General features: G+C 37.8%; 1 protein-coding gene across 1 annotated transcript; it reads left to right on the top strand.

The window, feature by feature from the left end:
• Positions 1–7,081: 7,081 nt before the first annotated feature.
• On the top strand, positions 7,082–8,020 carry LOC138401210 (olfactory receptor 7D4-like). Its single transcript, XM_069496571.1, has one exon. It carries the CDS (start codon positions 7,082–7,084, stop codon positions 8,018–8,020), a length of 939 nt encoding a protein of 312 aa, XP_069352672.1.
• Positions 8,021–13,207: the final 5,187 nt, after the last annotated feature.

The following is a 13,207-nucleotide window of genomic DNA, read 5'->3' on the forward strand; positions in this document are numbered from 1 at the left end:
GATTTGTGGGCACCAAATGGGGCACACACATAAAGACCCCTTTTATCTTACTATTGACTCTCTCAAACCATCTTGTTCTTTCACCCAATCCTGGAGGATCTATGACTTTGCTCTTTCCTAGTTTTTACACACTTTTTCATAACGAATCCTCCTGTAATTTCTTTGATGACATATATGCCCTATGTATTGTCCAAACATATTGTCTTTGGTCATCTTTCTTACTTCCACACTGGTGCATTTTGAACTTGGGTTGGAAGCATTTGCTAATAGCTTTGTTATCTCAAGTGGTGGCACAGAGTTCTTAAACTCATTTATTTCTGTGTTTGTGTGTGGATTTGTGTTCTGTGTGTGTGTGTGTGTGTGTGTTATCAACAGTGTTTTTACTTTTTACTGGATAAAGTATGATTAAAATACATATTAAAATGTAGATGACATTTTAGTGTTTATTGTGTATTTATTCTGTGCTAAGTGCTCTCTCGATATTATCGTATATGATTTCCCCAATGAGAATGATTACTACCTCCATTCTAGATGTGAGGAAATGAGGCTCTAAGAACTAAAAACAAACAAACAAAAAAACTTTTCCAAAGTTACAGAGACACCCAGTGGCAAAACCAAGATTCAAACCCAGAACTCTGATCCTGAGCCCATTTTATTTTATTTTATTATTTTATTTTATTTTTATAGAGACCAGGTGTTACTCTGTTTCTCAGCTGGGGTTCAGTGGCACAATCATAGCTCACTGCAGCCTGGAACTCCCAGGCAAAAGTAATTCTCCTGCCTCAGCCTCCCAAGTAGCTGAGACTACAGGCATGCACCACCACACCTGGCTAATTTTTATTTTTTGTAGAGATGGGGTTTGCTATGTTGCCCAGCTTGAACTCCTGACCTCAAGCAATCCTCCCACCTCAGCCTCCCAAAGTGCTGGCATTACAGGTGTGAGCCACTGTGCCTGGCCCTCATTTAACTTTGATTACCTCCCTAAAGTTCTTCTTATCTCCAAAGGCGGTTGTCACATTGGGGGTTAGGGCTTCAATATATTAATTTGGGGGGCACACAGTTCAGTCCATAACAGATGGTTTTGCAGATCTGAGAAAGTTTCAGCCAACTCAGAAGGGAGCTCTGGAGCAAGGATTGCTCTTTGGAGAAGTCCCACACTGGGTAGAAATGACCAGGCCTTATTAGCCCAGGAAGAGTGTGGCCTTGAGAGTTGAGGTAGATCCTGAAAGTGATAACAGCTGGATGCTATCATCCAACTCTGCAGTTCCCAAACCCTGGTCCGTGGCCTGTTAGGGCCCGGGTCCCTAGTGCCAAAAAGGCTGGAGACCTCTGAAACTGGATTCCTTCTAACTGAATGGCAAATTGTTTCCTAAAAAGAGATTCAGGCATCACACCTTCTTGGCTACCACATTTATTCTAGTGGCTATTCTAGAAAAATGATCGATGCTGGACTTTACCGTTTCTTATTAACTAGAAGTTACTTGTTTCTTAATTTTTTTTTTTTTTACAAAAAGAACATGACTAATTCAATTCTCCCAGGTAAAGCCATATGGCTTTGAAGAAAAGTTTTTCATTAATTTAATTTCTTGCTTTAGCTTAAGTTCATTCTACAAAATAGTAAGTCAATTTTAGTATTCTATTAATTTCCATTAGATTGGCCAATCTTTAATAGAATATTACTTAATTTTCTCTCGATAATCTTTAAAGTTTCCACTGCTTCTATCATCACTCTTTGTTTATATATTTGGATATCCTCTTTCTTTTTTCTTGATAGGACTTTCCAGAAGTTTGTTTCCCCAGGAATTAGTCCTCAGTTTTGTTGATCAAATCAACTGTTATTGCTTTTTTTTAAACCACAATAAATTCTCCTCTTTTTATTCTCTTTGCTCTTCTTAAATTTGCTTTGCAGTACTTTATGTACAAACATATATCTCCTTGCTTGGTGAGCTGAGAGGGCATAGAATCACTGACACCCCAGTAGCAATGAGCACACTTAGTGCCCAGATCTTTGTTTCTAATACCATTATCCAATAAAATGAACCAGAGCTCCTTGAAGAAATAGCAGATTCTAGGACTGAGGTAGGAAATAAACAAGGTGAGCCTGGAATGTCACATTTTGCCAGAAAGTAGAAAAGTGCTAAAAACAACAACAGAAATCCACAATGATGGGGGTGTGTCATAGGGACACAGAAGCCAAGAAAGAATTTCCAGTGGCCAAAGAAGAGAAAGGAGCAACACACAATGAGGAAAGGACAGTCTCTTCAACAATGATATTGGGAAAACTGGGTCTCCACATGCCTTACCTTACACCATATGCAAAAATCAATTCAAAATGGATCCAAGACTTAAATGTAAGACTCAGAATTATGAAACTTCTAGAAGAAAACATAAGGGAAAACCTCTATGACATTAGTCTAGGCCATGATTTTTTTGGATATAGCCTCAAAAGCACAGGCAACAAAACTGAAAATAGACAAATGAGATTTGCATCAAACTAAAATGCTTCTGCATAGCAAAGAAAACAATCAATAGATTGTAGAGACAACCAGCATAATGAGAGAAAATGTTTACAAACTATACATCTGATAAGGGGTTAATATCTAAAATATATGAGAAACTCAAACAACCCAATAAGCAAGAAAATAAACCCATTTAAAAACGGGCAAAAGACTGGAATAGACTTTTCTCGAAAGAAGACATACAAATGGCCAACTGCTATATGAAAAAATGATCAACATTACTAATCAACACGGAAAAGTCCACAATGAGATACATCACTCCTGGTAGAATGGCTATGATAAAAAAAAAAAAAGATAACAAGTGTTCACTAAGATGTGGATAAAAGGGAACACTTGCATACTTTTGGTGTGAAGTACTTTAGTACAGCCATTATGGAAAACAGTATGGAGATTTATCAAAAACTTAAAAATAGAACTACTATATGATCCAACAATCCCACTACTGGGTATATATCCAAAATAAATAAAATCAGTATGTTGAAACGATATCTACACTCTCATGTTTATTTCAGTACTGTTCACAATAATGAAGATATGGAATTAACCTAATTGTTCACCAATACATGAATGAAGAAAGAAAATGTGGTATATATACACAATGGAATGCTATTTAGCCATAAAAAGAAGGAAATTCTGTCATTTGCAACAACATGGCTGAACCTGGAGGGCATTATGTTACATGAAATAAGCCAGGGACAGAAAGGCAAATATCACATGATCTCATTCATATGAGGAACCTAAAAAAGTTGATCCCAGAGAAATAGTAAAATATTTGTTATCAGACACTAGGGTGGTTGGGGAGGCGAGAGTATTAGGGTTAATCAATTATTTCTAGTGGAAAGAAATCATAAATATTTTGCCAGAAGTATAACAGTGTTTTGTTCAGCAAAAAATACTAATTGATAAAAACAATTTCTTTGTGTTTTCTATAAAATCAAGAAAGTAAATTGTTCAAAATAAAAAAAAGATACAAAATTACAGTTGGATTGGAGAAATAAATTCAATAGATCTACGGTACAGGATGGTAATGGTAGTTAATGATAATATCTTGTATTCTTGAAAAATGCTAAGAGAATGAATGTTAAATGTTCTCACCACAAAATGATAACTGAGGTAGTACATATTCCACTATATATATATATATATATTTCAAAACATCATTTTGTACACTATACATACCTACAGTTTTATCTGTCAATAAATAAATTTGGAAATAAATAATAATATAATAAATATATAAATAATATATAAATTGTAAATCTTATATTAAAATAAATATATAAATAAATTTGGAAATAAATAAACAAATTTGGAGAAAATAAGAGAAAAAATTAAAAAGCGAGAATCTCTTTGCTTCCATAAATTGTCGACGCTAAGTGATCCGTAAAACCTCCAAAGACTCTTCAGAGAGAGGCACATCCCAGAGAGATGATGCCTAAGTTTTGTCCCTTATAGAAATTAAATTTTCCTTCGGGGAAACTTGTGACTTTTAAAGCAAACCAAAGAAAGAAAAGAGAGTTTCTCCTTGAAGGAAAATACACTCATCTTGCCTTACAGCTGTTTCCATCAACACAAAATTGACTAAAAATTTTCCATTTGGCAAATTTCTTTGTACCCCAAGGGAGCCAAATTGTTTGGAAGAGTGGAAAGAATACTTTATTTAATGAGACACTCTGAGAATTCAACCTTTGAGACACTTGAAAATTTAAACTCTCTAATCCCAGCCTTTAGAAAAACCCAAGTGGGTTTCCTAGGGACAGGTATGAAGCACTGAAAGCTTTAGCGTTAACCAGCAGAGACAGTGTGTCCCAGTGAGGGCTGGCGGAGTGAGACGAAGAGAGGAGAGAAAGTGGGTACTGGGCTTCATCTCTGGAGTAATAAGTCTCATATTTATTTAGCCTATGAAGGTGAAGTCCCTCTACTTTGAAGGTACTTTACTTTCCGAGACTAGTCTTTTCCAGTACGCATTCTGTTTCCTTTTCCCACTCCTTGAAAGCCAGAGCCTCTCCCCAATAACAATGATTTGTCTGGAGTGTCTCCAACTCTTCTGCACGCTTTCCTATAAATTGTAAGCTCCTGTTGCATTTCCTGCATCCAATTACTTATTTATTAACTACTCACCGAAGATCTATTATGTGTGAGGTATGGTCTATTTGTTCCTAATGGGATTGGGTTTTTCTAGAATATTCTCTAACTATTTTTATTGGCAGATTCGACTTACCGGCAGCCCTTGTTAGTTTTATGTTGTTGTTGTTGTACATCATAGCATCCACAGTATCATCTACAAATATTGTAAAATTAGTTCCTACGTTCAACACTCAGTCCGATTTTCTTTTCTCATCTTACTAAATCCTTTTCAAGGTTCAGAAAAAAATAGCGTTAGATTAAAATTGGAGTAGAACTAGCTTGGCATGTTCATGAGTTTACCACAAATACTTTAGTGGTTTAATGTAGCATGTCCTGTTGGCTGTGGTTTAAAAATAAACCTTGATTAATGGGTTAATAAAGTGTCCTTGGTTTCTTTGTTTACTGAGAGGCTCTGTCCTGGCTGATAACAGCAGTAATGGCTGTTAAATTTTCTCAAATACATTTTTTCTCTTGTGATTATGATCATAATGTCTCTTCATTGACCTACTTTTTATGATGTATTATGTTAACAAATATTCTTATGTTAAAACAGCTTCCATGGGTATTACTAGTTCACCACATATTATTTTTTTCAAAAAGATATGAATGTAAATTATTCCATTTTGATTCTATATTCAGGCACATGATAAGCAAAAAGATTTTCTTTTAAATTTCTGTTTTTAATTATTATGGGTATATTATAATTATATATGTATGTATAACATATATATATATATATATATTTTTTTTTTTTGAGACAGAGTCTCCCTCTGTTGCCCAGGCTAGAGTGCCATGGCATCATCACAGTTCACTGTAGGCTCAAGCTCCTGGGCTCAATTGATCCTACTTCTTCAGTCTCCAAGTAGCTAGGACTACAGGCACCTGCCAGCACGCCTGGCTAATTTTTTATTTTTTACTGTTTGTAGAGATGGCGGTGTCTTGCTGTGTTGTCCAGGCTTATCTCAAACTCCTGGGCTGAAGCGATCTTCCCACCTCAACCTCCCAAAGTGCTGGTATTACACCCGTGAGCCAACACGGCTGGCCAGCTTTGAACATTTTTAATCAAATATATCCATCATATTTTTGGCAATTAACCCTGCTGATTTTAATGCAATCCATCTCCACTTGAGCATGTACTCGTGAGCATGCACTCACACAGACTTTGTTTTTGGCAATAATGGTTGTGTGTTTTTGTTTCTTTCTTTTATGTATTTAGTCCACATGCTTTCTCCTCATCTTGGAGGAACTCACCTGGAAGGCATTCTCTGAAGGAAAGTACCGCAGGGATTTTCATGAATTAGAAGGGCTATAGGGTGGTTAAAGGAAGTATCAGATCTGTTGTATCTATAATGATCAGAATTCCATCCTTGATGGCTGCTCCAGTTTAAGGGGGATGTTGATAAATGACAGACATGTAAGGCAGATTACTGTGGTGTTAGGAATACAGGCTCACATTTGTGGCATGTCCGTTGTGTGTCACTGGAACTATAGTAGGAAATTTACATGTATTACCTCATTTAATTTACTCTTCAATCTTACAGTGTAGGGATATTTACTAGTCTCATTATGGAGGTGAGGTATTTGCAGCTAAAAGAGTTTAAATAACTTTTGCAAGTTCATATAATACTAAGTGGACCAAAATTATATTCCAGGAAATTTTACTCAAGATCTCATTTTTAACTGGACCACTATGTAATCTATGCATGTAACAAAATTGCACATGGACCCCAAACATTTATACAAATAAAAAAAATAAAAAGATCCCATTTTCTAAATCACAGCTCTATACTGCACTTTGGAACAGCTATATATAAAAAATAATTGCATGAAATCCACACAATAATATTATAATAATTATCATCATAACAATGGCTATCATTTATTGAGATACTACTGTGCACACAGGTATTTTTAAATCTCAGAAAGAAAGTCATAGCAATAACCAGACTTTTAGAAAGAAGTAAGTAAGGCGCTGAGGGTTGACCATCACATCACTAGAAGCATCAGATCACAGAATCAAGGCTGTTTGAGTAGAAAAATCCATGGCTTAATCAATCACCCTTGTAGAGCTGTTAGAATCAAGGAAGTGTGGATATTACCCAGGAAAAGATATGAAGTGTCTTCTATTATTTTGGAAGGCTCATATCCAAGAAGTAATTAGTTTATGTCCTTAGAGTCCAACAGGAGAATTAGAACCAGTGATGGTACAAAGAGAAAGATTTCAGCTAAATTAAAAGAAGGCTGAATAATACTATGCATTTAAAATAAGTACCACTTGGCTGCGGGAATCACAGTCTTTGAAAGGACTCTACAGAGGGTGAAGAACATCCACCCAAAGGTGATGTTATAAGGTGACTTTGTCACCAGCTGAGGTGTCAGGTGGCTGTTCACCGAGTGATACTTTTGCTTCCTTCCTCAGCAGACACACCAGCTACATGGAAGCAGAAAACCACACGGATGTATCAGAATTTCTCCTATTGGGTCTCTCAGATGATCCTGACCTACAGCCCCTTCTCTTTGGGCTGTTCCTGTCCATGTACCTGGTCACGGTGCTTGGGAACCTGCTCATCATCCTGGCTGTCAGCTCTGACTCTCACCTGCACACCCCCATGTACTTCTTCCTCTCCGTCCTGTCCTTTGTTGACATCTGCTTCACCTCCACCACCATCCTCAAGATGCTGGTGAACATTGACACACACAGCAAAGACATCTCCTACATGGGATGCCTCACTCAGATGTATTTTTTCATGATGTTTGGTGGGCTGGATAATTTCCTCCTGACCGTGATGGCCTATGACTGGTTTGTGGCCATCTGCCACCCCCTGCACTACACAGTCATCATGAACCCCCGCCTCTGTGCCCTCCTGGTCCTGATGTCTTGGTCCATCATTTCTCTGGTCGCCCTGGTTCATGTCCTACTTATGATGAGGCTGACCTTCTCTTTAGGCACCGAAATCCCACATTTCTTCTGCGAACTGGCTCAGCTCCTCAAGGCGTCCCGCTCTGATACCTTCATCAATAACATCTACTTGTATGTCACAACTCCACTGCTATGTGTGTTTCCTGTCACTGGGATCCTCTACTCCTACTCTAAAATTGCCTCCTCCTTAATGAGGATGTCCTCCACTGCAAACAAGTACAAAGCATTTTCCACCTGTGGGTCTCACCTCTGTGTGGTCGCTTTGTTCTATGGAACTGCACTTGGGGTCTACCTCAGCTATGCTGTGACCCCTTCTTCCCAGAGCAGCAACATTGCCTCGGTGATGTACACTGTTGTCACCCCCATGCTGAACCCCTTCATCTACAGCCTGAGGAACAAGGACGTGAAGGGGGCCCTGGGAAGACTGCTCAGCACGGCAGCCTCTCGCCTGTGACAGACACATCACTGGTTCAGAACTTCATGGATAACATGGACTTCAAAGGCAAATGTTGTGAATTTAAATATCCTCTTTTTCTCCTCCCAAAAGACATGGTTCCTGTCTTTTATTATCAAAACACTTATGACTTTGCTTATACTTGTTTTTGTGTTAGTTTTCTGCGAAACTCCCTGTTTAATTCTTTTTTGACTTTTCTTCCCAATATGCTGTCCAAAATGTTCCATCTTTAGGCTGGGCAAGGTGGCTCATGCCTGTAAATTTTTCCAAGAAAAGAGTCAGACTCCTCCTTTCCAGAGGAGTCAGGATAATAGTCTTGACTTGATATTTTGGTGTATCTGGTCATTCTTTGGCCAAGAGCACACCAAGAACCGAGGGCAGACTCCCACCTGACATCTTTGGTGCCAAAACCCAGGTTTCCGACAGAATTTCTGGATGTCTAGTTAGCCACCTCGATCCCTTTGTTACACCTCTAGTTAGACACAATATATGGAGTTCTCCCTAAAAGCAGCAAAGGCCTCCATGTCACCAGCCAATGTCAAAGGACATTTTCCAATCTTATCTTGTGAGTCCATTCACACACACACACACACACACACACACACAAACCCAAAATAATTAACCACTTTTCTTTTCTTCTCCATAACACTGTGAACACCAAACAATCTACAAAAATCTCCAGAGCTTTCCAGGGAGGCACCTCACAGAGAGATAATTTCTTAGTTTGATTCCTTGTATACATTAAGTATTTCTTAGGGAACACTTTATAACTTTTAAATCAAACCAAAGGGGAAAACAAGTTTTTCTTTGGAGGAACTAAATCCATCTCCCCACCACCACCACCATCACCACTACCACTGCCCACCTAGAGTCAAAATTGACTGAAAATTTTCCATCTGATTTTTTTTTTTTTTTTTTTTACCCTAAGGGAGCGAAATTGTTTAGAGAGTGGAAAGAAAATAGAACGATTTATTTAATGAGGCACTCTGAGAATTCAACCCTTGAGACACTAGAAATTTTAAACACGGTTCCCATCCCCCTGTAATTCTCTGATCTCAAGGTGTGTTGAAACCCTGGTGGGCTTCCTGGGGGTGGATCACGAGGAACAGAAGGCTTCAGTGGTGACCATCAGAGGAAGTCAGTGGGACCCAGTGAGGGCTGGTGGAATAAGAAGGAAAAGAGAAGAGAAAGTGGGTGCTTGGATTTGCTTCTAGAATAAGGAGACTGGGACAGTCCCGTATCTGTTTAGTCTGCAAAGGTGAAGTCTCTCTACTTTGAAGATACTTTTCGTTTTTACTAAAACTGATCTTTTCCTGCTTTTGTTCTGTTTCCTTTTCTTGCTCTTTGGAGTCCAGAGCCTCTCTCCGATAAGAGTTACTTTCTGAAAAGTCTCCAACTATTTTCTTTACTCTTTTCTATACATCGTAGGCTCTTGTTAGATTTCTTGCATCTAATTATCTATTCATTGACTACTTAGCAGAGATCTATTATGCACAAGGTGTTGTCTATTTTGTTCCTGATGTGACTGGCCTTTTCTTTTATATTTCCCTAAATACTTTTACTGGCAGATTATTTGGCTTCCTGGTAGTACTTATTGTTACCAGGTTGTATTCATAGTTATTGTTTCACCTTAGTGTCAACAGTATCCTAATGTAATTCTTTCCGATGTTCAACACTGAGTGCAATTCCCTTTTCTGGTATCACCAATACTTTTCAATGTTCAGAAAAATATCAAATGATTGAAATGGGAGTAGACTGCCTTAGCACGTTCATGAATTTCACACAGATGATGTGGTGTTTTAAAATAGCATATCCTGTTGGTCTGGGTTTTAAAACAACCATTGTTTATTGGGTTAATAAATTTTTCTCAGTTTCTTTATGTACCCGGGAGCTCTGCCCCAGCTGCTAACTCTAGAAATGGTTATTTAAAAATTCTCAATTGCATTTTTTCCATTGTGATTATGGTTATGACTTCTCTTCATTGATCGATATTATCCTGATAAATTATGTTAACAAACATTCTTATATTAAAGCCACTTCCATTCCTAAAATTGATATTATGCATCCATCAGGTATTATCCTTTAAGAATAGATATAAATGCATTTTATTTAATTTTACTATTCGATTTTGATTCTATATTCAGGCATGTGATAAGCATGAACATTTATGTTTTGTTTTATAGTTGACGCTTTGGCCTCAATATTTATTGTACATCCAACATTTGTACTTGTCCAAGGCCTACAGTGTGACAGGTACCTTGCAAGTCCCTGCTGAGACAAATACGGAGCCCAAACTGTCAAAGTTCACCAATGTAAGAGGAACATCAAGGAACAGTATAGGATGCTCTAATTATGGTCCTCAGACATTCTGTCTCTCCTGGCCCACATTCTCTGCTCTCCCTCTCGCTGGCCTCTCAAATGCCCTCTTTTACAAGCTCACTGGCATATAGGGCAACCAAAAATTCTATTCCCTCAACCTAAAAGGTTTATTCTTTCCTTCCTTGATTAACAATTACTCATACTTCCTCTCTTAGCTCTGATATTCCTATTTCAGAGAAGCCACACCTATTTGCCTTCTGGTACTAAATTGGTCCTCAAAGATTTTTTTTTTTCCTGTCTTTAATTAATTAACATTCTGGCCAGGCACGGTGGGTCACACCTGTAATCCTAGCACTCTAGGAGGCTGAGGTGGGAGGATCACTTGAGTCTAGGAGTTTGAGACCAGCCTGAGCAAGAGGGAGACCCCCATCTCTACAAAAAATAGAAAAATTAGCCGGGCATGGTACCACGTACCTATACTTCCAGCTACTCAGGAGGCTGAAGCAGGAGGATTGCTTGAGCCCAGGAGTTTGAGGTTGTAGTGAGCTATGATGACACCACTGAACTCTAGCCTGGGTAACAGATTGAGACCCTGTCTCAAAAAAAATTTAATTAACATTCTCTAGGCATTAATAATAACAATGCTTTTTCTATCATGGGAAATGGAAACATTTTTTTCAAGTCTCACATTTGCCTTTTACCATATTAGGATGACTTGGCTTGTAGAAGTCTTAAAAATATTTATATATTGAGTGGATTAGTAAATTGTGGTATATGTATACCATGGAGTATTACTCAGCTATAAGAAATAATGGTGATATAGAATCCCTTTTGTTCTCCTGGAGAGAGTTGGAACCCATTCTATTAAGTGATATATCCCAAGAATGGAAAAACAAGCACCACATGTACTCACCAGCAAATTGGTTTCCCTGATCATCACCTAAGTGCACATTTGGGAATCACACCAATTGGATATTGGACTGAGGTGGGGGGTTGGGGGAGGGGATGGGTGTATACCTACATGATGAGTGCATTGCGCACCATCTGGGGAATGGTCACGCTTGAATGTTCTGACTCGGGGGGATGGGGGGTGGGGGCAGGGGATGGGGGTATAACTACATGATGAGTGCAATGCGCACTGTCTGGGGAATGGACACGCTTGTAGCTCTGACTTGGGGGGATGGGCTGGACATGGACAATATATATGACCTGAACTTTTGTACCCCCATAATAAGCTGAAATTAAAAAAAAAAAAAGAATCTAGAACAGAATGAGATCTTGCACTCATGAAGCTTATAGTAATAGATATGCTGTTAGACATCAATCATAGAATGTTAGAGCTAGAAAAAAAACAGTATATATATATATATATATATATATATAGATCCTATTTTCTTGGCAATGAACTTGCTGATTTTAATACAATACATTCCCACTTGAAAGCATGTACGCATGAACACACACTGTTACACATGCCTTCTATTTTAATGGTCATGTGTTTTATTTATTTATTTATTTATGTATTTTTCTTTCAGAATATTATGGGGGTACAAGCAAGGGGGCTGTCAATTTTGTTTATCTTTCAAAAAACAAACTTTTGGTGTTATTAATCTTCTGTATAGTTCTTTTATTCTCAATTTCATTTAGTTTTGCTCTGATCTTAGTTATTTCTTTTCTTCTGCTAGGTTTAGAATTAATTTGATCTTCCTTTTCTAGTTCCTTGAGATGGTTTATTAGTTTGTTGATTTTTGAGCCTTCTGTATTTTGGATTCAAGCATGTAATGCTATTAGTTTTGCTCTGAGGAATGCTTTTGTTGTATCCCACAGATTTTGATAACTTGTGTACCCATTATCATTTAGTTCAAAGAATCTTTTGATTTCCATCTGTATCTCCTCCTTGACTCAATAGTCATTCAGCAGTAGATTGTTGAATATCCATGGCTTTGTGGAGGGGGGAATGTTTCTGTTGGAATTAATCTCTAATTTTATGCCACTGTGGTCTGAGAAAATACATGATAAAATTCCTATTTTTTGAAATTTGTTGAGGTCTGATTTGTGGCCTGAGATATGATTGATTTTAGAGAAAGTTCCATGAGCTGATGAAAAGAATGTATATTCAGCTTTATTTGGGTGGAAAGTTCTGTAGATGTCTGTTAGACCCATTTGTTCTAGAGCTCTGTTTAAGTCCATTGTTTCTTTGCTTATTTTCTGCTTGGAGGATCTGTCCAGTTCAGTCAGTGGGGTGTTGAAATCCCCAGCTACTACAGCATTACTGCTTATCATGCTATTTAGATCAAACAGGGTTTAATTTATGTATCTGGGTGCTCCTGTGTTAGGTGCATAAATATTATGAATTGTTAAGTCTTGTTGGATTTTTCCTTTCACCATTATATAGTGACCATGTTTGTCTTTCTTTACTTTGTATTTTAAAGTTTATGTTATCTGATATAAGAACAGCTACTCCCACTTTCTTTTGGCCTCCATTTGCCTGGAAGTTTGTTTTACAACCCTTGACTTTGAGTCTGAAAGAATCTTTGTGGGTTAGATGCGTTTCCTGGAGACAGCAGATACTTGGCTTATGAATTTTTATCCACTCGGCCAGTCTACATCTCTTCAGTGGGCAATTCAAAGAAATAGATTTTCCAGCCCTTGTGTATTTTCTTCTTCTCTCTCCAGGATGCCTGTAATTCTTATATTTGGTTTCTTTACATAATCCCACATTTCTTGTATGTTCTGTTCTTGTCTCTTGCTTCTGTGTTCTTTTTCTTCACCTGATTTGTTTAGCACATAGGCATTATCTTCAAGCTCTGAGATTCTTTCCTCTGCATGATCCATTCTATCCTTGAGACTTTCCACTGTGTTTTGAAT

The sequence above is a fragment of the Eulemur rufifrons genome, chromosome 2, assembly GCF_041146395.1.
Source record: "Eulemur rufifrons isolate Redbay chromosome 2, OSU_ERuf_1, whole genome shotgun sequence".
Taxonomy (NCBI): domain Eukaryota; kingdom Metazoa; phylum Chordata; class Mammalia; order Primates; family Lemuridae; genus Eulemur; species Eulemur rufifrons.